The sequence below is a fragment of the Scardinius erythrophthalmus genome, assembly GCF_964197995.2.
Source record: "Scardinius erythrophthalmus genome assembly, chromosome: 8".
Lineage (NCBI taxonomy): Eukaryota > Metazoa > Chordata > Actinopteri > Cypriniformes > Leuciscidae > Scardinius > Scardinius erythrophthalmus.
Genome location: NC_138228.1, coordinates 31,170,497 through 31,196,632, shown reverse-complemented (window position 1 = coordinate 31,196,632; position 26,136 = coordinate 31,170,497). Strand labels below are relative to the sequence as shown.

General features: G+C 44.4%; 1 protein-coding gene across 1 annotated transcript in view; it reads left to right on the top strand.

Annotated features, from left to right (window-relative positions):
* Positions 1-25,632, top strand: part of LOC308694413 (putative G-protein coupled receptor 149) — a gene marked incomplete at both ends in the record, with an annotated part of 106,201 nt that extends 80,569 nt beyond the window's left edge. Inside the window, one exon of the mRNA XM_081371922.1 lies at positions 25,042-25,632. Coding sequence (XP_081228048.1) covers positions 25,042-25,632 — 591 coding nt within the window. The remainder of the gene's footprint in view (positions 1-25,041) is intronic.
* Positions 25,633-26,136: the final 504 nt, after the last annotated feature.

The following is a 26,136-nucleotide window of genomic DNA, read 5'->3' as shown; positions in this document are numbered from 1 at the left end:
CGTGAACCTGGGCATAGCCTCAAAAGTCAAAGTAGTCTCGACAGATGCCTCCAACACGGGTTGGGGCGCCCTTTACAAAGGGAGGCCATCAATGGGCCTGTGGTCAGACGCAGAGAAGTGTCTACACATAAACTGTCTAGAGATGAAAGCGGTCAAGAATGCCCTACAATTTTTCCTCCCTGTGCTGAGGAACCACCATGTTCTAGTCAGAACAGACAACATGTCAGTGGTGTCTTACATAAACCGCCAGGGCGGCCTCAGGTCCCGGAGCCTTCTTGCAAGAGCAAAACGCCTCCTTATATGGGCCCAACACAATCTGTGCTCGCTGAGAGTGGGCCCAGACATGTTGTCCAGGGCCAAGCTTCCCCCAGGGGAATGGTCCTTGCATCCCCTGGTGGTACAAAACATCTGGGACATCTTTGGCAGAGCGGAGGTAGACCTGTTCGCGTCACAAGCCAAAGCTCATTGCCCAATGTTCTTTTCAAAAGAAAGGGACGCGCTGGCCCTAGACTGGCCCAGACACCCTCTCTATGCATTTCCCCCAGTTGCCTTGTTACCACAGGTAATCAAGCGAGTCAGGGAGTGCAAATGCTCGATAATCCTGGTAGCCCCGCTCTGAGAGAATCAAGTTTGGTTCCCAGAGTTGATGGAACTGGGGAGCACAGCTCCATGGCCGATTTCGCTGAGGACGGACCTATTGTCTCAGGCCGATGGCGCAGTTTGGCACCCATACCCCGAGCTGTGGGCCCTACATGTGTGGGCGATCAATTATTACCATTTCACCTCCCGGAGGGAGTGATGAACATGATCACACAGGCTAGAGCTCCGTCTACTAAACGGCTCTACACGTCTAAATGGTCAGTGTTCGCTGAATGGTGTTCAGCTCATGAATTGGACCCGCTAGATTGTGAGGTAACGGTGGTGCTTTCTTTCTTGCAAGAGCTGTTGGACAGCGGGAGAACCCCATCCACGCTCAAGGTGTATGTGGCGGCCATGGCAGCATTTACGAAGCCTGTAAATGGCCAGTCGCTGGGAAAGAATGACCTCATAATCCGTTTCCTCTGGGGAGCTAGGAGGCTGAACCCTCCTCGGCCCTCCTCGGTTCCAGTCTGGGACCTTTCTACGGTCCTAGAGGCCATGAAAGGCGGCCCATTTGAACCATTACATGCGGTGGAGCTAAAATACCTTTCCTTCAAAACCGCTTTTCTGCTGGCATTGGCCTCAGGAAAAAAGGGTGGGCGACCTACACGCACTCTCGGTGAGTGCTACGTGTCTGGAATTTGGGCCTTATGACTCTAAGGTCATCCTCAAACCAAGGCATTGCTACGTCCCGAAGGTGCTTGCAACTCCATTTAGAGCGCAAGTTATTTCCCTGTCAGCCCTCCCTGCATCCGACAGTGAGGTTGGGGTTAATTTCCTTTGCCCAGTAAGGGCCTTGAGGATTTATGTGGAACGTTCTGCTGCCTTCAGGCAGACAGAGCAGCTTTTCGTTTCTTTTAGTGGCCGCGTTAAAGGGCTAGCCATCTCAAAACAGACCCTGTCCAAGTCAAGTCAAGTCAAGTCATCTTCATTTATATAGCGCTTTTAATTATGTAGATTGTTTTAAAGCAGCTTTACAGAGATAAACGTATAATTTATTGTAACAGAGATTGTTTTGGCTTTGTAGCAGTTCTTTAATAAAGTTATTTTCCAGCTAAAGTTAGTTTTGATTGATTCACTTCCGTCGCAACGATCATTTGTTATTAAATTAGGGGCCGCTAAGATGACACCATTCTCTCTACACAGACTTTAAACGCGAACCTGTAATAAACGCTGATGGCGTTCACATGCGCATTAAGAATGGGTTCTATAGTTATGTGCGTTTGAATATATGTGCGCAGGTTTGGAATTCCCTACAAACCAAGCCTAAACAAAGAACTGGGCTTTCCTTATAAATTTTGATACAGAATTTTATTTTATTTTATCACTTCGGGGTAGGTACGCGAAACGAATTTCCCGAAAACGCTTTATCTGGAGTGGTAAAGGGATCCTCCATAGGGAGAGACTAGTTGGCACTTCAGCACTGCGTTGTCATCGTGTCCAGGCAAAGGTCCTTCATCAGATCTGGATACGGCCTGGATCCGGCAGGCTGCGGGAAAACCTCGGGATAAACAAAGACACTAAAATTAGCGTAGATGCCATTATTCTTATGATGTTTTGGTGCTAAATAGGAGAAGGATCTACCGCCAGCAGTCGACTTTGATATTCTAGGTATTATCAACTGGCCGGAATTTTGAGATCGCAATAGACGTGAAGGACTATAATGCGTTAAGAGCTCAAGTTCTGCGGAGCTAAACCATTTAGTGCTTTGTAAGTAATCAGCAATATTTTAAAATGTATGCGATGTTTAATAGGGAGCCAATGCAGTGTTGACAGAGCCGGGCTAATATGGTCATACTTCCTGGTTCTGGTAAGAACTCGAGCTGCTGCGTTTTGGACTAGCTGTAGTTTGTTTATTAAGCGTGCAGGGCAACCACCCAGTAGAGCATTATAATAATCTAGTCATGAACGCATTAACTCATTGTTCCGCATTTGTCAGTGAGAGCATATGGTGTAATTTAGATATATTTTTAAGTTGGAAAAATGACTTTCAAATGAAAGATTGGTATCAAAGAGCACACCCAGGTTCCTAACCGACGACGAAGACTTAACAGAGCAGCCATCAAGTGTTAGACAGTATTCTAGGTTATTACTTTATCAATAATACACTTCAACAGTCGAAGCCTGTATACTAACTTTGAAGAAATTAAGGACTACTTAAGACAATTTCCTAACTTTCATATCATTGCCTTATCAGAGACTTGGCTAAATATGAACAGAGAATGTGACATCAAACTCGATGGGTATGACTTATTTAATGTGAATAGAACTAACAAAAAAGGAGGTGGTGTAGCTTTATATGTATGTAGTGGGTTTAACTGTAAATTAGTAAAAAATATGACAACCAAAATAGATAATATGATGGAATGTGTTACAGTTGAAATAATGGTTAAAAAATCGCAAACAATCCTGGTAAGCTGTATATATAGGGCTCCAGGGTCATGTATTGATACATTTAACAGCAGAATTGTGGAAATGTTTGACATGTCAAAGGTAACCTTTGTTTGTGGAGACTTTAACACTGACCTCTTGAATGTGCACAAATTACAAAAGTACAGATATTTTATGGATAATATGTTTAGTTTAGGTCTTTTTCCCACTATCATAAAACCATCAAGAATCACAGGCAGTAGTTCTACTTTAATTCGACAATATCTTTACAAATTTAGTTGACAGCAGAATAGAAAGTGGCCTCCTTATAAACGATATAAGTGATCATCTACCTGTCTTTAGTACACTGCAACATTTTTTTCAGAATCAAAATACAAAGAAACAAGGAGCATATAGTTTAAAACGACTCAAAACCGCAGTATCCATTAAAGCCTTTAAACAAGAATTAAGTATACAGACTTGGAATTAAGTCTACTTAACTAATGATCCAAATGAATCTTATAATAAATTCTTGTCTATTTTTACCCACTTATTCAACAAACATTGTCCTATGCACATGCAAAAACAGTCAAAGTATGAAGCCAAACCCTGGATCACCAAAGGACTTCAAAATGCATGTAACAAGAAAAATCTCCTATATAAACATTTTCTAGAAAAGAGAACAAAGGAAGCCAAACTCAAATATAAACTATATAAAAACAAGCTAGTAAATATATTAAGGAAAACTAAAAAGGCCAATTATAATAATCTACTAACAGGCTACGAAAGATGGCGCCATTGTATGTGGCTCGCCGTCTGCTGCCCTCCTTCTCACTCATAAATTCTGTCTTTTTTATGTTTGTTTCTGTCTATCGCTACTAACTTCGGACTGCAATATGTCATTTGTGTATGATCGTCAAACATTACTAAACATCCGCATGGCTATCGACTCAACCAAGGGTGACGTTGATGAATATTGCCGATTTCCCCCACCTGCGCAGCAGCACCTCCCTGCACATCCCGCTGATCTTCCCTGGAGGCGACGGCGTCGGAGGAAGCGTGGCAAGCGGGGTGGAACTGCTGCTCGTTTAAAGTCTCTTGCGCGGTCTTCGCCAATGTGTGTTGGTCCTGCGCTAACCTGTGAGCGCCGCCTTGCCGGTGCCTTTGCATGGTCTTTCTTGTGGAGTGAATCATTCCAATCTTCGCTCGCTAACTCAAACAACACAGCTGGAGGCAGCTGCACCGCCACTTAAAGTGGCTTTGATCAACGCCCGGTCAGTGGTGAACAAGACATTTTTAATAAACAATTTTGTGATGAGGTTCAGTTCAATATTAATAAGGAAGGAAGAAGACAGGGGTCGGCTTGAGCTGGGACTCTCGTTTTATTCATGTTTCTCAAAAATAAACAAAAGGTGCGCACAAAGCGCGTTCACCGTGTACATGCACAGCAACAAACATTCAATAACTCAGAATTCTCTTTGGTCGTTTTCTCAGCTTCCAGCCGCACACAACGAGGTCCCAGCTCGTCTCTCTCTCTCTCTCTCTGTTGCGCTCCGGCTTATATCCGGTCTCTCCACGCCAATTACTGAAATCAGACACAGGTGTTCATCATCTGCACTCGACCTACTTACGCTCCGCTCTGCTCCGTCCTCTCTCTCCCGCTACAGACTCCGCAAAACCACGCCCCCCTCGCCACATACCCCCACCGCCCGACTCAGGCCGGGGAGCCATCCGGTCTGCAGCCTCCCCCCCCTCCTCCTGGAGAGAAAGTCAGCCACAGCCATCTGTACACCCGGCCTGTGGATCACCTGGAACTTAAAAGGCTGTAAAGCTAGATACCAACGAGTGATCCGCGCGTTGGTATCCTTCATGCGGTGGAGCCACTGCAGGGGAGCGTGGTCCGAACAGAGGGTGAACTCCCGCCCCAGGAGGTAATAGCGGAGGGTGAGAACGGCCCATCTGATGGCCAAACACTCCTTCTCTATGGTGCTGTACATCGTCTCTCTCTTAGAGAGCTTTCGACTGATGTACAGCACTGGCCGCTCTTCACCCTCCACCTCCTGGGACAGGACAGCGCCCAACCCCCTGTCCGACGCGTCTGTCTGTAGGATAAAGGGGAGAGAAAAGTCGGGAGCATTTAAGAGCGGACCGCCACACAGAGCAGCCTTTATCTGGGTGAAAGCCTGCTGACACTGCTCCGTCCACTGGACTCTATCTGGTGCTTCCTTTTTAGTTAAATCAGTCAGCGGGCTGGCAGTGTCCGAAAAATTAGGTACAAACCTTCTATAATAACCTGCCAGCCCCAGGAACTGTCTAACCTCCTTTTTGGTCTTGGGTCTTGGACAAGTCGCAACTGCTGCCGTCTTGTCAATTTGTGGACGCACCTGTCCATAACCCAAGTGGAAACCCAGATATCTTACTTCCACCCGCCCAATTGCACACTTCTTCGGATTGGCCGTGAGCCCAGCTCTTCTCAGCGTCTTCAGGACAGCTCGCAAATGCTGCATATGTCACTGTCAATCACCACTATAAATGATGATATCATCCAGGTATGCACCGGCATATGCAGCATGCGGCCGGAGAATTCTGTCCATCAGACGCTGAAAGGTGGCCGGAGCCCCGAACAGCCCGAACGGAAGAGTAACAAATTGGTGTAATCCGAACGGCGTTGTGAAAGCTGTTTTTTCTTTGGTCATGGGAGACAAGGGGATCTGCCAATAACCCTTAGTTAAGTCCAGTGTCGAATAAAAACGAGCAGTGCCTAGTCGATCAAACAATTCGTCAACCCTAGGCATTGGATATGCGTCGAATTTCGACACAGCATTCACCTTTCTGTAATCCACACAGAACCGTACTGAGCCGTCCGTTTTAGGAACTAAAACTATCGGGCTCGCCCAGTCACTGCTGGATTCTTCTATTACTCCCATTTCTAGCATCGCTTCTAATTCACTTTGAACCACTTTTTTCTTGTGTTCTGGTAATCTATACGGCCGGCTGCGAACAACCACGCCCGGCTCAGTCTCAACATGGTGCTGAATGAGATTCGTTCGACCAGGCAGGGGTGAAAACACATCAGCAAAATCTGCTTGTATTGATTTTATGTCAGTGAGCTGCGAGGGTGAGAGGTGGTCTCCTCCAGGGGCCAGAGCGAGAGATTGGGACTTTGAACTCACTCAACTCATTTTTTAAGCAGGTTGAGGTGATATATTTGATGTACTCCGCCCCTATACGTTCGAGCTACCTCATAGTTGAGATCACCAACTCGCCATGTAACCTTGAAGGGTCCTTGCCACTTCGCGAGTAATTTTGAACTAGAAGTAGGGAGTAATACAAGCACTTTATCTCCCGGTGCGAATTGACGTAGTCTAGCCCCCCTGTTGTACAACCGACTCTGCTTGTCCTGTGCCTGTAACAAATTCTCCATTGATAGCCGCCCCAAAGTGTGGAGTTTTGTTCTCAGGTCCATGACATATTGAATTTCATTTTTGCTATTAGAAGGTCCGTCCTCCCAAGTCTCTCTAAGGACATCTAACACCCCACGGGGCTGACGTCCATAGAGAAGCTCGAAGGGGGAAAACCCCGTGGAGGCTTGCGGGACCTCCCGTACAGCGAACAAGAGGGGTTCTAACCACTTATCCCAATTTTTTGCGTCTTCCTGTACGAACTTACGAATCATGGATTTTAACGTGCGGTTAAACCGTTCGACCAGCCCGTCTGTCTGTGGGTGATAGACACTTGTTCGAATCGATTTAATGCCCAACAATTCGTAAAGCTCGCGAATAGTACGTGACATAAACGCCGTGCCCTGATCGGTGAGGATTTCTTTCGGAATCCCCACCCGGGAGATTAATTGAAACAGTGCGCTCGCCACACTCTTAGCAGAAATAGTGCGGAGAGGCACTGCTTCAGGATACCGCGTTGCATAATCCACCAGAACTAATGCAAAGCGGTGTCCTCGCGCTGACCGTTCTAATGGCCCGATGAGGTCCATACCAATTCGTTCGAAGGGGACCTGCATTAATGGTAGGGGGCACAATGGTGCTTTTGGGGTGGCCGGTGGGTTCACCAACTGACATTCACGACAAGACGCGCACCTCCTGCGCACGTTCTCGTGAATGCCCGGCCAAAAGAACCGGGCCATGAGACGGTTTAGTGTAGCCGTTTGTCCTAAATGCCCGGCCATTGGATTACAATGAGCCGCCTGGAAAAGCATTTCCCGACGGCTTCTAGGTATCAGTAACTGGGTTGTATCTTGCTTTGTTTGGGCGTCTTGGATCACCCGATACAACTTATCTTTTAAAATTGAAAAATAAGGATAGGAGAGCGGTTGTTCAGGACGAAGAAGCTGACCGTCGATAGAACGAACCTGATCAAAGGCATTTTTCAGCATTTCATCCCGTGACTGTTCCAGGGGAAAATCATCATGCTCAGGGAGGATGTTTTGCTTTAGAGCACTCTGTTCCCCTGAAACAGGCTCCGGAGGTTCCGGTTCAGCTTCTCCCAACTGTGCAACCGCTATTCTACTCTTCTCTCTTTTCCCCCAAGAGGCATCCGAACATAAATATCCCAATAATTTATTGAATGAGGGCAAATTAGTACCCAAAATTATCGGATGCTGGAGGTGCGGATTAACTGCCACCTCTATTCTATGCTTTTCTCCCCTAAATTGAATATCCACAGGCAAAATAGGATAATTCACCACTTCCCCGTGCACACACCGAACTTTAACCATGCGGCTATTATCCAATGCCCTAGGTTGAATCAGACTTTGATGGATGGAGGATTGGTTACATCCTGAATCCACCAGAGCCTGATATGTACCCCCCTTGATACTCACTAGTATTTGGTATAGGCCAGCTTGATCGAGGGCAGCCTGTGGCGCGTCGGGGACCCGGATCAGTGTCCCCACCTCCATCACTGGACATCTGTCAATAAAATGTCCTGGGTCCCCACAACGCCAACAGGCTGGCCCAGACTTTACCGCCGCCCTGGCGGCAGGAAGCGGGTCAAGCGATTGGCATGGAGAGAGCGGTGATGGAGTGGGCGGTGTGAAGAATCCCGAGGTCGAACTCCCTCCCCTGGGAGGAACCCTGGGTGCAGCTGTTGGCTCCACCGAGTAACCCGTTCTCCACCTGGGCGCTGGCTTCGGCGGGAGCCCTCCACGGGACCTAGGAAGGGGAACAGGTTTGGAGAGAGAGAGGGGAGGGGGAGAGAGAGAGAGAGAGAGAGAGATGCGGATGGTAGAGGGTCACCGACCCCTGGGCACGCCACCATCTGGTCCTCCGCCAGCTGGATGGCCTGGTTCAGCGACGTCGGGCGGTGGCACTGGACCCACTGCGCAGTCTTCCTAGGCAGCCTGGCCACGAACTGCTCCAGTACCACACGATCGATCATATCCTCGACGTCGCTACTGTCGGCCATCAACCATTTGCGGCAGGAGTCCCGGAGCTGCTGTGCCATCAAGAAGGGTCGGCCGGACTCTTCCAGGGTAAGGGTCCTGAACCGCTGGCGATGTTGCTCCGGCGTCCGACCGACCCGCTGGAGGATGGCACGTTTGAGGTCCTGGTAGACCAGGAGGTTTTGGACTGGCAGTTGGTGTGCGGCTACCTGCGCTTCTCCTGACAGCAGGGGGATCAGCCGCATTGGCCAGTCCTCGGTGGGCCATCCCCGAGCCTCTGCCGATTTCTCGAATAAATCCAGGAAGGCCTCCGGATCATCGTGAGGCCCCATCTTGTTGAGCGGCAGAGGAGATGTACTGTCCTTAGATGCGGGGATGGCCCGAACCTCCCGGTCTACCCAGCTCCGGAACAGCTCGCGGTCTTCCTGCTGGGATCGGAGGAGCGCCTCGAAGCGTTTATCCTGCTCCTCTTTGATCGCCAGCAGATGTTGGTGTTGCTCTTGGTGAAGACCGGCGAGCGACTGAATGATGTCCGCAAATGGTGTACCTGGCGGGGACTGCATGGCGGCGGCGATCTTCTTCCTTCCCGAGTTTCGGCACCAGTGTGATGAGGTTCAGTTCAATATTAATAAGGAAGGAAGAAGACAGGGGTCGGCTTGAGCTGGGACTCTCGTTTTATTCACGTTTCTCAAAAATAAACAAAAGGTGCGCACAAAGCGCGTTCACCGTGTACATGCACAGCAACAAACATTCAATAACTCAGAATTCTCTTTGGTCGTTTTCTCAGCTTCCAGCCGCACACAACGAGGTCCCAGCTCGTCTCTCTCTCTCTGTCGCGCTCCGGCTTATATCCGGTCTCTCCACGCCAATTACTGAAATCAGACACAGGTGTTCATCATCTGCACTTGACCTACTTACGCTCCGCTCTGCTCCGTCCTCTCTCTCCCGCTACAGACTCCGCAAAACCACGCCCCCCTCGCCACAAATTTCTTCACGACGCAGGATCTGGACATATTATTTATTACTGAGACATGGATTAAGCCCATTCACTGAACTTGTCCCACAGGATTGTTCTTTCTTTAATTCACCGCGGCTATCTGGCCGTGGAGGGGGCCTAGCGTCACTGTTTAAAAAACATTTGCCCTGCCACAGTCTAACAACTAGCCCTTGTCGTACTTTCGAAGTGCAATTGGTGCAACCTACAACAACAATCTTTCAGGTATTTGCCTTGATTTATCGTCCGCCTCTGCCAAATAAGGATTTCTTAAATTAATTTGCTGAGTTTGTGGGTGTGACGAAGAGGCTGAGGCGGTCGGATCCATCTGCAGTACTTTATTAACACAGGTAAGCCAGCAGAGATAAACAGTCATAGAACTCAAGAGCACTAGGTAAGGCCAGCAGAATTAACTCAAAACGGCACACAGGTAAGGGCAATCCAAGAATCGTAACTCAAACAGGCATGGGTCAAGGGCTGGCAGCTTAGGTTCAAAAACGAGATCAGAGTCCAAGTCAAAATCACAAGAGCAAACACGAGAATTAAGCTAGAGACAGAGTTTGGGTAAATCAAGACTTCACAAATGAACAATGAGCAGAGCAGTCCAGATAAAGGGGAGCTGAGCGCGGCTCCGGAAGCGAGGACCTGGCCGACGGCGGGGTCTACCACGGGGTCTTGGAGCAGGTCGATCTGGGTGGTCACGGTGAAAAGCAGCAGTTAATGTGGGATCCAGGATATCCTGAGACCTGACCCAGGAGCGCTCCTCGGGACCGTACCCCTCCCAGTCGATAAGGTATTGCAACACCCCACCGTGACGTCTGGAGTCCAGGACCTCTCACACCCGGAAAGCCTCCGCGCCGTCTACCTCAAAGGGGGGAGTCTGCACAGGAATGACCTCCTCTCGGCTCCTCTCTCTCCTGGGTGCGACAGAAAAGGGACACATGAAATGTGGGTGAGATCTTGTAATGAGCAGGGAGTGCCAAACGAAAAGAAACGTGTGTTATCTGACGAAGAATCTTAAATGGCCCGACAAAACGAGGAGATAGTTTCCTGCTCGGGAGCTTGAGACGGAGATCTCGTGCAGAGAGCCACACCCACTGGCCGGGTCGGTACCTGGGACCCCCACGCCTCCTACGATCTGCCTGATGCTGGTAACGGCGAATGGCGCGCTGCAAGTGAATGTGAGCAGCATCCCAGGTGGCCTCGCTGCGCCGGAGCCATGCATCTACTGCTGGGAGGTCGGATGGCTCCCCGGCCCACGGGAAGAGGGGAGGCTGGAAACCTAAAACACATTGAAAAGGCGTTAGACCAGTGGCAGGCTTTAACAGGGAATTCTGGGTATACTCCGCCCAGGCCAGAAAGCGACTCCAGTCCTGCTGATTCTGGTGGCAGTAAGTTCTTAGAAATCGAATCAAATCCTGGTTTAGACGTTCAACCTGCCCGTTGGCCTGTGGATGGTAACCAGAAGTCAAACTGACATTGATATTGAGTTTGGAACACAACTCTCCCCAGACACGGGAGGTAAACTGGGGCGCGGTCAGTGACAATGTCTTCGGGCAGACCAAAGAGACGGAACACTTGGTTGAGAAGAGCCTCGGCTGTCTGTAAGGCCATGGGCAGGCCAGTCGGGTATAAAACGGCAGGATTTAGAGAAGCGGTCCACCACGGAGAGGATAGTAGTAAACCCCTGGGATGGAGGCAGATCCGTAACAAAATCCACTGCGATGTGCGACCAGGAACGCTGTGGTACTGGCAGAGGTTGTAATAATCCAGCGGGTTTGAGATGGGAGGATTTCACAGTGTTACAAACAGAGCATTGATGCATAAACTTTATGACATCAGACTGGAGTGAGGCCCACCAAAAGCGATTGGAAACTAACTGTATGATACCAGGATGACCCGCGCTGGGGGTGCAATGAACCCACTGAAGCACACGGTGGCCAAGCCCGGACGGAACAAAGAGACGGTCAGCGGGACATTCTGGCTGAGCGGGATGATTACTTAGAGATGTGGCGATCTCAGAGATGATGTCCCATTGAACAGGAGCCACGATTAGTGTAGTGGGAATAATGGGTTCAGGCTTAGATTATTCACAGGGACCGTCAAACTGTCGGGACAGGGCGTCAGCTTTGCCGTTCTGGGAGCCCGGCCTGTAGGTGATCTTAAAATCAAATCTTGAAAAGTACAGAGACCAGCGAGCCTGGCGAGCATTCAGACGCTTACTGACCTGATGTACTCCAGATTCCTGTGATCAGTGAGCACTGTAAAAGGCTGACGAGCTCCCTCCAGCCAGTGCCTCCACTCCTCAAAGGCGGTCTTCATGGCCAGGAGTTTGCGATCACCCACGTCATAATTGCGTTCTGCAGAGTTGAGCTTGCGAGAGTAGAAGGCACACGGGAACATTTTCGCAGGATTACCATACCGCTGAGACAGGACAGCTCCCACTCCTGTGTTAGATGCATCCACTTCAATGATAAACTCCCTCTCAGTATCCGGGTGATGAAGAATAGGAGCAGAAGTGAATTTCTCCTTGACCTGAGCAAAGGCCGCAGTACAATCCGCTGTCCACTTAAAATATTTACCCCCTCCTCGAAGCAGAGATGTGAGAGGAGCTGCAATTACACTGAAATTGCGGATGAATCTGCGGTAAAAGTTGGCAAAGCCCAAAAAGCGCTGCAGCTCCTTAACAGAGGAAGGTTGGGGCCAATTCACCACGGCTCTGACCTTGCTGTCATCCATCAGAACTCCGTCCGCACTGATAATATAGCCCAGAAAGGAGATACGTGTCTGGTGAAACTCGCACTTGGAGAGCTTGGCATAGAGCTGGTTATCAATCAGCCGCTTGAGGACCGCACAAACATCTTGGACATGCTCCTCAAGGGAATCAGAATAAATCAAAATGTCATCAATGTAGACAATAACTCTCAGATGTAACATGTCCCGGAAAATTTAATTTACAAAAGCTTGAAAAACGGAAGGACTGTTTGAAAGGCCGAAAGGCATTACCCGATATTCGTAGTGCCCGGATGTAGTAGAAAACGAACTCACCGCAGCAGAATTCTTGAGCGCTGGATTAACCGGACAGGTAGCCCTCAGATGTCCCGCCTCTCCGCAATACATGCAGAGATGATTACGGCGTCTCCTCTCCCGCTCCGCTGTAGAGAGGCGTGTGTAACCAATCTGCATGGGCTCCGACTCCGTGCTGGGGGAAGCATACTCGAAGAAACTGGACCTGAGAGGTGTGCGTCGGGAGCGAATCAAGTTGTCGAGGCGGAAGCTCCATAATTTGATTTAAGGATTTACCGTCGTCGCGGCACGCCAGCTCTCCCTGGAGGTCCGGGTTGAGTCCCTTGCGATACAGGAGCTTTAGAGGTTCCTCCTCCCATCCAGCTTGGGCTGCAAGGGTCCGAAAAAGAGAGTGTGTAGTCCGCTGCGGTAGAATTTCCCTGGCGTAACGTGAGCAGTAGTTCTCCTGGATCCTTTCCTCCCGCTGAATGTTCAAACACCTCTCTAAATTGGGTTAAAAACTCATCATAAGAGGGGAAAGAGAGCTGACCTCCATACCAGAGTGCAGTAGCCCATTCCAGAGCCCGGCCGGTGAGTAGGGAGCATATGAAGGAAACGCGGCTCTCATCAGTGGAGTAGGACTGTGTCTGCTGATTAAAATACAAGCTGCACTGCAACAAAAATCCCTTACAGGCAGAAGGTGAGCCATCAAATTTCTCGGGAAGGGATCATTTAGGCTGGTTTGAATTGTTACTCACGGCAGGTGGAATGGGAGCAGGTGCAGCTGGACTCTGAGCTTGATTATCAGCCGCGCCGGCGGGTATAGGGCTCGGACAGATCTCACGAGCTCCTCGGTGAGAGCTGTTAATTTTACCAGCTGTTGCTGATGGGTGGCCAGCACATTAGCTTGAGAGGATACCTCGGAGGCCAGTCGATGGAAATCTGCTGGATCCTGTTTTGGTGAAGTCTTCTGTGACGAAGAGGCTGAGGCGGTCGGATCCATCTGCAGTACTTTATTAACACAGGTAAGCCAGCAGAGATAAACAGTCATAGAACTCAAGAGCACTAGGCAAGGCCAGCAGAATGAACTCAAAACGGCACACAGGTAAGGGCAATCCAAGAATCGTAACTCAAACAGGCATGGGTCAAGGGCTGGCAGCTTAGGTTCAAAAACGAGATCAGAGTCCAAGTCAAAATCACAAGAGCAAACACGAGAATTAAGCTAGAGACAGAGTTTGGGTAAATCAAGACTTCACAAATGAACAATGAGCAGAGCAGTCCAGATAAAGGGGAGCTGAGGGTACACAGGTGATAATAATGCAATGATAAGGAGACTAATCAGGAGATAATGAGCACAGGTGGAAAATGGGAAATGCAGTCCTAATACGCAGGAGAGAGGGATCTGGTGAAACCAGGAGGAGGCGTTGTTGAGCGTTCCGTGACAGTTGGAGATCTTGTTACGAGATATGATAGAATTTTAATCTTGGGTGATTTTAACACTCATGTATGCTGTTATACTAAGCCACTATCTAAAGAGTTTTTAAACCTTATTGCCTCTTTTGACCTGGATCAGTGGGTGTCTGGTCACACTCATATCCAGGGACATACCCTAGATTTAATCTTATCACGTGGTCTACATGTATCAGACATCAGCATCGGTAATACTGGCTTGTCGGATCATTTTCCGATTCTGTTCTCTCTGCCTCTTAATGCTTCTACACATAAACCTCATACTTATTCACGGACAACTCGAATTTTTAATGAATGTGCTAAGGAGGACTTTCTGGCACTATATCCAGGTTTACCTGCAAATCAAGCCATGGTTCCACCATTAAGCTCCCTAGATGCTGATAATCACTTGTTATGTTTCAATTCTATTTGCTCTAATGTTTTAAATGCTGTTGCCCCTATCAGGAAAAATAAAAATAAACGTAATCATGCTTCGAAACCATGGTTAAATGACAATGTTCGTTCTCAAAGACAGATCTGTAGAAGGGCTGAACGCAAGTGGAATAAGGACAGACTACATGTTTCCTATGAACTTTTAAAGGATTCAGTCGCCGCATTTCAGCAAGTTGCCAAATCTGCTAAAAACCACTACTTTTCGGAGCTGATTCGACTTAATAGTAAGTTAGTCAGCCTAATGTTTTATTTTCAGTAATTGACTCTGCCCACCACTAACCAATTCCCAGAGATGTCTGACTCTCTCTGTGAAGATTTTGCGATTTACTTTAATGAGAAGATCTCATTGATTAGATCTCAAATGCCTTTGTCAACTTCTATGCCACTTGAAGTGCCCATATGCTCTTCTACATGGTCTGTCTTTGAGCCTGTTTCTCTTGACTCTCTGACTAAGACTGTTTCAGTTTTAAAACCTACCAGCTGCTTTCAGGATGTGATTCCAACTAGATTTTTTAAGCAGGTATTTTGTGCTATCGGTCCCGACTTGTTGTCTATTATCAACAAATGTCTTCATACCGGGGTTGTTCCAAACAGCCTGAAACATGCTTCGGTTTTGCCTAAACTTAAAAAGTCTAAATTGGTTTTGTCAATCCTGAGTAACTATCGCCCAATTTCAAATCTACCCTTTGTCTCGAAAATTCTCGAAAAAGTGGTTCTGAGTCAACTCCAGTCTTTTTTAACTGATAGTCAGATTTATGAGAAATTTCAGTCAGGTTTTAAATCACGTCATAGTACGGAATCTGCACTTTTAAGAGTCATGAACAATATAATGCTCTCCACCGATACCGGGCAATCTGTGGCTCTGGTCATGTTAGATCTTAGCTCTGCGTTTGATCTGGTTGATCATAATAACTTAATCTCTCGTCTTGAAGCGTCCACGGGTTTTCGGGGTACTGTGCTAAATTGGTTTCGCTCATATTTGTCTAATAGAAGCTTCTCTGTTCACATCGAGCAACAGTGTTCATCCAAAATGAAACTGGGGTCCGGTGTCCCGCAGGGTTCTATTCTTGGCCCGGAACTGTTTAATCTGTATATGCTACCTCTGGGTTCTGTCCCACGAACCAGACTAAAAAACAGGGGTGATTGTGCCTTTGCAGCCTATGGACCCAAGTTATGGAATAGTTTACCGCCTCATATCAGATCTGTACAAACCTTGTCACTTTTTAAATCTTCCCTGAAAACGCATTTCTTTTCATTAGCTTTTAAAATATCTTAATATGTGTATCTCCTGTGTTGTTTTATTTATCTTTTTGGCCTTGTTAAGCACTTTGGTCAACACCAGTTGTTTTTAAATGTGCTATACAAATCAAATTGTATTGTATTGTATTGTATTGTATACTAGAGCAACACAGAAGCAACATTAAAGAGACTTGGAAGGTATTAAATAGTGCAATCAAAGGAAACACTAAGAAAAGCGAATATACAAAGTACTTCACAAACCAATTGAAAACTATAACCAAGCCAATCGATATTGCTAATGAATTTAATAATTATTTTGTAAATGTAGGAGCCAATCTAGCAAACAATATTGTGCAACCAAAATTAAAAGTAGGTGTGAATGTTGACATAAATCAAATTCAAACTCAATATTTCTAAAGTCAGTAGAAGTAAATGAAATAATAAATACAATAAATAAATTTAAAAATAAAAAATCAATATATTTTAATGATATAGACATGGCACTAGTTAAGGATGTTTACTTAGGAAAATTACTCAGTTAGAATTTTTATAGACTTAAAAAAAACATTCAATACCATTGATCATAAAATATTGTTAAAAAAACTTGAAATATATGGCATCAGGGGCGTTGCACAAAGATGGATTAGTGACTATCTCAGAAATAGATTTCAGTTTGTGCAATTCATCAATGCCAGGTCTAAGCTACAGAGGGCTACTTGTGGGGTTCCACAAGGATCAGTCCTTGGACCAAAGCTATTTTTATTATATATCAATGACATTTGTAACGTGTCTACTCAATTAAATTGTGTTTTATTTGCAGATGATACAACTTTATTTTGTTCCAATCAAAATTTGGGACAGCTTCTGGACACAGTGGAAGCAGAAATGAAAACATTAAAAAATGGTTTGATGTTAATAAACTGTCACTAAATATAAATAAAACTAAATTTATTTTATTTAGTAATAAACAAATAAATACAAATGTCCAGATAAGAATTGATAAATTTGAACTAGAAATAGTAAATTAAATTAAATTCTTAGGTGTCATCATTGACTACAAGATCAGTTGGAAATCCCACATAACCTATATAAAGTCAAAAATTTCTAAAACTCTGGCTATCCTGTCTAAAACAAAACACATTCTTGATTCAAAGGCCCTAAACATACTGTACCAGTCTCTAATAGTGCCATACATGACTTATTGCGTAGAGATCTGGGGAAATACTTACAAAACAATAATAAAACCAATTGTTATTCTGCAAAAACGTGCAATACGAATTATAAATAAAACAGATTATTATCACCCAACAAACAAGTTATTTATGAATTCCAACCTATTAAAATTGAATGACTTAGTGGAATTTAAAATAGCCAAAATAATGTTTAAAATAATAAATATTAAATTTCCAGACTGTGTCCAGAACCTGTTTCAGATGAAATCTACTCCTTATGACCTCAGAGGAACACTTATGTTCAGCAAACCACAAATCAGAACCAATGTCAAACAGAGATGTCTGTCTGTTCAGGGGGTTAAACTGTGGAATAGTCTCAATGATGAACTGAAAACATGTAAATCCATTAGTAGTTTTAAGAAATTATTTAAAAAAAAAAAGATTACATTATACAAAACAGAGTGAATTTAGCTTCTTTTTCTTTTAGTCATTGTACACAAGATGATGTAACAATATTAGCTCAAAGGGGAAATATTAATAATAATCCATAATTACCAATTATGATTAATTATTAATATTTGGGTCAGTTAATTAGATTAACTTTGAGGTAAGCTAAATTAATATTACAATCAATTTATCAGTTCCAAAGAACTCTTTGATTATTCATTTATTCTAAGAAAAGGGTATCTTTCATGGTTACTGAAAAATAATTATTCCTTAGCGTGTACAGCACTTAAAGCATGTAATAGGATCAAGACCGTAAAAGGGACTTTGTATGCAAACAGAGAATCAGAAACCAAATGCATAATTGTGCACAAGTTTTATTAACTAAATCACACACATGACTAAACTAAACAAAACAAACAAACAAACATACATACATACATTTATCCATACATACATGCATAGGTCAAGTGGTGAGTGTTATGGAACCGGAAACAGGAAATAGAACTATGGAGCAAGATCTATTTTAGTATGAAACGAACCATCAGCTTATTTCATAGCACCTCATTAAATACTTGCATGGTCAGTTGCAAATCGTGGACAATTCTTGCCAAAAGTGGTTGAAAAATGAGTCCGTTGGTGGGTCCGTGAGGGTCAAAAGTCATGGTGCAAGTTGCCATCTTGTGGTTCCGAAGCTGTTGTGGGTCGGAGCTTGCATGGTGGCTTCGAGCACATGGCTGTGGTGAGTCGAAGCCTGCTGTCCTGGCCTACTGAGTGCACGCTGGCTGGTGCGGCCTCCTGAAGTGCCAGGAAGGCCAGGAGTTGATCGTTGCCAATTCAATGATGGTAAAGTTGCAGTTTTTCTGGATTGAAGAAAAGGCAGTCTATCTCCCTCAGGGGAGCATGAAAGCATGGCAGGCAGTGTTTTGGCCTGCTGGATCCAGGGCCATGGGCCCCAGTGGTGGGGGAGGGGCCCCCAATGCGAGGAGTACAGTGGAGGCCAGCAGCACAAAAACAAAAAAGTGGGCTGATCTAGTGAAAAGGCCTTTTTAAAGCTTGACAAAGGACAGCCCTATGCAGGCTGGTTCACCCAATGAGAAGGGTAGAATTTCTGGCGGGAGTTTCCTCTGTCACCAGGATTTACAAGCCTTTGTCTTAAGAGTGCTCCTTCGGGCTGGCATGCTGAATTGGTGTTTGATGACACAACTACGAAAGATTCTTGTAATACTAATATGTTGCACAGCTATTGGCATATCATGTACACAATCATTTCGATCTTCAAAGTACCAATTCATCGAGACCAAACATGGTATAAGTGGGTTACATTGACTGTTGGTCCTGTAATAACTACATAGTGTAAAAGAGATCATAGTATCAACAGAATTATTAAAAGACAAAACACATAACAGTAACTCATTCTCAAAATGTTCTGGAATGCATGTTCATTTTCATGTTAGTCAATTCATCAATAAATGAATGCAGGAGAGTCTGTTTAGCAGATTGTTTCTGTCTTTCCATGGTCTTTCTCTTGCATTTGGCCACATTCTTTAACACCCATAAAACCTTATCTGATCGTAAAAACTCTCTGTGTTCCCTGTAACAAGACACCATCCTGCCAGTGTGTTAGCCTCATTTGGGATGTTAGTTTTTGGTGAAGGTTTCACAGTGAGTTTGCTGGATTATTCATTAAATAAATGAATAATTTGTGTGTGTCCGATTGGTATAGACGCTACAATGACTTTGGGTCTTGGTGTTGTGTGTAAAATAAATGATATGCAAAAAGGATCGGCGCAATAAGCATAAGCTTCAGCCGACACCTTTTTCGGTCGATCAACTTTTTTTCCTTTTTAAATATTGTTTACATTGTAATTTAGTGTTTGTTTCTATGTTTGCTTGTAAATTGTTTTTCTTTCTTTTTTTCTTTTGAAGTTGACCGAAAAAAACTTTAACTAACTAACTAACTAATTACACGAGGAAGTTTTTTGTCCAATAATTTGAATCTCTGTTTTTTTCAGAATTTAGAAGTAGGAAATTACGAGTCATCCAATTTTTTATATCAGCTATGCATTCCGTTAATTTTGTGAACTGGTAAGTTTCGTTAGGTTTTGAAGAAATATACAGCTGAGTATCGTCGGCATAACAGTGAAAGCTAATTCCATGTTTCCTAATGATATCTCCTAATGGTAGCATGTACAGAGTGAACAGCAACGGTCCTAGTACTGAGCCTTGTTGTACGCCATACTGAACTTGTGATCGATGAGACATCTCTTCATTTACTGCTACAAATTGATAACGGTCAGATAAGTATGATTTAAACCATGCTAGTGCAATTCCACTAATGCCAACATCGTTTTCTAGTCTATTTAAAAGAATGTTGTGGTCAATGGTGTCAAATGCAGCACTAAGATCAAGTAACACTAATAGAGAGATACAACCACGATTGGATGATAAGAGCAAATAATTTGTGACTCTAACGAGAGCTGTCTCGGTACTATGGTACGGTCTAAATCCGGACTGAAAATCCTCACAGATATAATTTCTTTCAAGAAAGGAACACAGTTGTGAGGATACTGCTTTTTCTAATATCTTTGACAGAAAAGGTAGATTCGAGATCGGCCTGTAATTGACTAATTCTGTAGGATCAAGTTGCGTTTTTTTAACAAGCGGTTTAATCATAGCCAGCTTAAAGGTTTTTGGTACGTATCCTAGAGACAAAGACGAATTAATGATAGTAAGAAGAGGATCTATGACCTTTCAGTAGCTTAGTCGGAATAGGGTCTAACATACATGTTGTCGATTTAGATGAATTAACGAGTTTGCTAAATTCTTCCTCTCCTATAGCAATAAATGAATCAAATTTTTCCTCAGGGAGACTAAAATGCTCTGCCTGATGCGATACTGTAGTAGACGGTTGCATAGTTATAATTTTGTCCCTGATATTATCAATCTTATAAGTGAAGAAGTTCATGAAGTCATTACTGCTGTGTTGCTTGGAAACTTCTGGGCTTGAAGCTTTCTTTTTCATTAGTTTAGCCACCGTTTCAAATAAATACCTAGGATTATGTTTATTTTCTTCTAATAGGGTTGAAAAATAAGCAGATCTAGCAGCTTTTAAAACCTGGACTATTTTCTTTAATCTTCTTTAAGCGCAATGGAGCAACTGTGTCTAAAGTGCTGGAAAAGAGAGAGTTAAAAGTTTCTGTCGCAATATCTAGTTCTTCTAAGCTATCTGGGATGCTGAGATGATGAAACTGATTAGGAAGATTATTGATAAAGCAATCTTTAGTGGCAGAAGTGATTGGTCTAACATATTTATAACACGGAATCGGCTTTGCAGCCTTGGCTAAATGTAATTTACACGAGACTAGATAATGATCTGAGATGGCATCGCTCTGCTGCAGAATTTCAACGGCATCAACATTTATATGGGATAATATTAGATCTAGAGTATGATTACGAGAATGAGTAGGTCCTGACACGTGTTGTCTAACTCCAATTGAGTTTACAATGTCTTTAAATGCCAATCCCAATGCATCTTTTTCATTATCGATGTGTATATTAAAATCACCAACAATTAGTACTTTATCTGCAGTCAATATTAATTCTGATAGAAAGTCCGCAAATTCTTTGATAAAATCTTTATGGTGCCCTGGTGGCCTGTATACAGTAGCCAGCACAAATCTCAAACGTGATTTATCGTTTACACTATATAGTTTTACATTAAGCACCAACACTTCAAAAGAAGTATATTTAAAACTTGATTTCTTAGTGGTTTTGAAAATATTACTATAAATTACAGCAAGACCTCCCCCTTTGCATTTCAGACGAGGCTCATGTTTATAACAGTAATCTTGCGGGGTGGACTCATTTAAAGTAATGTAATCGTTTGGTTTTAGCCAGGTTTCTGTCAAACACAGCATATCTAGGTTATTATCTGAAATCATATCATTAACAATGAGTGCTTTTGGAGTAAGGGATCGAATATTCAGCAACCCAAGGTTTATCATTTGCTCATCTGTATTATAGCTGTTTTTTATTTGTTGAACATCAATTAAATTTTTAACCTTAGATGGGTTTGGACGTTTTTCGGATTTCCAAATTCAGGGAACAGACACAGTCTCTATATGATGATATCTAGGTGAAAGAGGCTCTATGTGATGGGATTTATGTGACCTTGGTGACGCAAGGCCGCTAGCAGACAGTCGGTTAAGCCAGTCTAAGCCAGATTAGGGTGACCAGATGCGATTGGCTGAAATTCGGGACGGTGGGGGGGGGGCGGGGGGTGATGTTGTTTTGGGGTAGTCCTACTATGATATTAGACTACATAGCCTATAATAAAATGAATTTTCAAACCTGAACCAAACATATTTTTAATCAAATATCAACAGTCTGTCATTAATAATTAGTCTGCCACAAAAAAAAAAAAACATTAAAATCATGAACTCAAATGTCATTGTGACAAAAAAAAAAAAAAAGACTGTTATAACAGTGCGTAAATCAGACATTTCAGGAAAAAACGCTAATAAGCCTTATGCCAAAATTATTATTATGACGAAATTGTCGGTCATTAAATTAAAAAAATAATAATAATTGTGTTGATGATTTGCTTTGTGTAACCCAACATCAGACATTAGGCCGAAGTTTTTTTTTTGCACACAGTGCCGTGACCAATCAATCACTTCTTTATGACTGGCTGCCTGCTGCACATTCACTGTACTCGCAGCTGCGGCAGACAACTCGCGCTCGCTTATCAATGCATTTTAATTCGCGGCTACGGTATCTTTGTAGAACTTAAAAAAAAGAAGAAGAAAAAGATGCCGCAGCCAATGAGCAGCCGGCGGGGGCTGGCTGCAGGACAACTCAACCTCCTAGGACAGTTTTTAATGTTTTATCAGACAATAACTACTCAAGAATTTGATTTAGTATAATTTTCGGGACAATTAGGGCCGGATTCGGGATTCGGGACAACAGCTTAGATTTCGGGACTGTCCCGAATTTTTCGGGACGTCTGGTCACCCTAAGCCAGATGGATAGTAGAAGCTATTGCGTCGGCTTATGCATCCAAGGGCCTGGATTGCCCCTTGGGCGTTAGGGCCCACTGAACTAGAGGCATGGCCTCGTCGTGGGCCTGGATAAGTGGGGTCTCACTTCAAGACATTTGTATGGCAGCAGGCTGGGCCTCCCTGTCTACATGTGTAAGGTTCTATAACCTAGAAGTGCCCGCCCTACAGGCTAGGCTGTTCTCAGTCTGATTATGCTATATTAAAGGGGGGGTGAAATGCTCATTTTCACTCAATCTCCTGTTAATCTTGAGTACCTATAGAGTAGTATTTCATCCATCATATCTCCAAAAAGTCTTTAGTTTTATTATATTTATAAAAGAAAGATGGCTGTACCGAGTCTTTCCGGAAAAAAAACGAGCGGCTGGGGGCGGGCCGTGCTAACGCGCCGAGCTAACACCACACAGAGACATTTGTTCAACAGTTTTACTCACCACCCGGTTCAAATCCACGACCGCGAACCTTTATCATTGCGACTGCTCGATCCTTAAGCATTAAACGATCTGCAAATCCGTCGATCTGGGCTTTGTTTATAAAACAATCATCGTCGAAATGCAGGGAACAAACAGTCTTACACAACTCCATTTATGCTCAGGAAAACAAACTCCATCCACAGGTCCCTTAATGCTGGGTTCTTTGGGAATCTGTGCAGGGTTGTCTTGCCCTGGCAACCAAAAACACACTTCTTTGGTGACATTGACTTCCCAAAAGCCGGGCAGGGCGCTTTGATGGGCGTACTGCTTTCAATCTCTTACTCTGGTCTACGAGTGCACGCGCCCGCGATCTTACCGGAGAAGTGCCCTTAGGACCCATATAAGGAAATTCCGCCCCATCTTACGTGACACAGACCCATACTCTAAAAAAACTTTACGAAACTTGTGACAAACCGGAAGGACAATTTTTGGCACAGAAATACTCCTTCAAACGTACAATTAAATTTTTGAAACTTTGTCCATGTTTAGCATGGGAATCCAACTCTTTAACAGTGTAAAAAACTCAGTATGCATGAAATAGCATTTCACCCCCCCTTTAACAACGTCTACCCAACTTAGTTCGCTTAGACTGTTGATATGTTTGCAACGTCCTGTGGGCCTATGCAGTTTCAAGGTTGATATATTGCCTTAACCGTATATACGTGTAAGCACCTATCTTTCATAATACAGAGTCGTCCTGCCCCGTTCTGCCGCCTATGCGACTATTCCACTTATACATGAGCCCTGGGCAAACTGCCCTTGGGACATTAGTGTTGGAATCTTAGCACGCACGGCGTTTTACATGTGGTTCCCGTAGCGTAAGCTAAACTTACGCAACACGAGAGTACTCTCGTAAGAGAATGACACTCAGTTACTAACGTAACCTCGGTTCTCTCTAGAGAGCGAACGAGTGTTGCGTAACCTGCCGTGCTTGTGCTGCGTTATGGTTTCGCTTCCAGTCGACTGACATCATAGTGCAACCTGGGCGATGGGTATTTATAGGCCTAGGCCACACCCATATTGACGGGCCATGACGTAGCGCGGGGAGAGCCTCCCATTGGCACTGAAGTCATGACAGACGCACTGATAGGTTGCAGCAGTTGCCGCAGAGCAGCCAATAGGCGTGCGAGCTGCCTCGCCTAGGTCTGCTTGCTGCAGCAAATGCGTTTTAAATTATTAAAAATTAAGGAATAATTTTTTGCTTCAATATTCTCGAGAAAAGGAGTTTTTCCCGTAGCGTAAGCTAAACTTACGCAACACTCGTTCCCTCTCTAGAGAGTACCGAGGTTACGTTAGTAACCGAGTGTCGTTTTAACCAGGACACGCGTCTTTGCGTCGCCTATCAATGACATTATACCCGCATTACCTGCATTACCCTCGATTTCCGGTTTTATTTTGTAGAAACCATGGAAACACCAAAGACGCTTTAATATATAATGTGTTTTATTAGACAGGTGAGCAACTGATTGGATACATTAATCGACAGAAAACTAATCATTGTTATACAGCTCATCACAGTTAGTCTTTTTGTTTAAATCTCGTTTTCTTGATTTACCGCGAATATCTGTATAACTAATGTCGATCTAGCTCACTGCAGTGTGCAACAAGTGTCTCATATAGTAGCCGCCAAGCAAACACACAGGGTAGCATTATAACAACTTTCAACACACTCAAATTGATCTAATATGATAAAACAGAGCTGTGTCCAGATAAGCATGACCAGAAGAAGTGAAAGTGGCGTCATAATAAAAGATTCTCTGCTCTCGAGCTGTGTGTGTTTGTCTCTCATTAGCAATTGCTCCAGTGACCTCGTTCCGCTCCAATGGCTTTCGTAATGTTAATAAATCTTTAACACATTACCGGTCATCCATGAATATGATTTCTGCCCGAGTCCCATCGTATTCTCCACCGGCTGTAGAGGTGAGGACAACAACAGGCCTGAGAGGACAGGCCTGAATTTGTGTTGTGTTTTGTTTTATTTTATTGTGACAGCAGTCGTCCGTGAGGGGCGGCTGTCTTTTACTTTCGTTTTTTATTTATGTTATTTTTATCATTAAAATGGTTGAATGTTCGCCGGTTCCCACCTCCTTCTTCCCATAACATCTGAACTGCGTTACAGTGTGCCTTTAACTTGTACTACTCAAATTTAAGTTTTCAGTTGATTTTCTTTATCAGTAATTAAATGGAGGACCTTATCACTGTAACTATTTCAATATTTTAATTATTTTACATTTTAAAGCAACCTTTAAACTTAAGTTTCCTTTTTTTTTTTTTTTTTTTTGCATTTCACATTGTTTGACTTGAGTTGACAGCATGTCTATTTGTCTTTTTTATTTCTAAACAGAGATCCACGGCTGGGTTGGCCATTCCATTATGTGCCTTCCAGGGCACCGTTTCCCTCCATGCTCCCACGGGTAAAACACTGTCCCTCTCTACCTATGAAGTCAGCAGCGATGGCCTAAAGATCTCCTCCAACAATGCGAAGAAAGTTGAGGTGTACCGTTCCAAATCGGTGGGTCATGAACCTAGTGCAGAAAAGCCCAACTCCAACACTGGGGGTGGAGGAGTTGGAGACACAAATGTAAAAATCCACCTGGAAGTTCTGGAGATCTGCAACAATGAAGAGGCCATGGACAGCGTCTCTATTGTCTCCAATATAAGCCAGTCATCCACACATGCGCGCTCGCCTTCGCTACGCTACTCTCGTCGTGAGAATCGTTTTGTGTCATGTGACCTTGGCGAAACAGCCTCATACTCCTTGTTGATCCCCACGAGTAACCCGGACACGGACAACATCAACATCCACATTCCGGATACGGTAGAAGCGCACAGACAGAACAGCCGGAGACAGCACCAGGAGGCTGGAGGTTACCAGGAAGAGATACAGCTGCTCAATGAAGCCTATAGGAGGCAGGCAGGTGATCAGGGGAACTGACATAACCAGATATACCAGGCGATGCCAATGGGCTGAGAAGTCCCAGGTATAAATGTATAGAATGTTTGGATGAAAGATTGTGACAAAAGCTCATAGTGTTGCAAGTTCAGGGTAGATTGAAGCACCCAGACCTAAAAATCTGATTACCATCTAAGCACAACTAGAGTAGCAGCTTGATCAGAGGTTGCAATGTGAAAATCCAGTTCAAGGAACCACAAGAGAGGCATTCATCTGCCAAGCTGTTTTTAGTAAGCAATTTTGGAATAAAAAATAGGATGGAAGCATGATGAGATATGGCTTTTACAATTAAAATTCAAGGTTAGCATGCCACACGAATAGCTGGAGGTTTGGAAAGGAGAGTGATTTATATGCCAAAGTGCAACTAAAATGTGCTCAGAGGTGCAGAAAATCTCAAGATGAGACAGAGGTTTTGTTTTTTTTTTTGCCCACAATTTCAGTGAGGATAGATCAGGGGGCTACGGCGGTCATGGTGACTCTTGGATG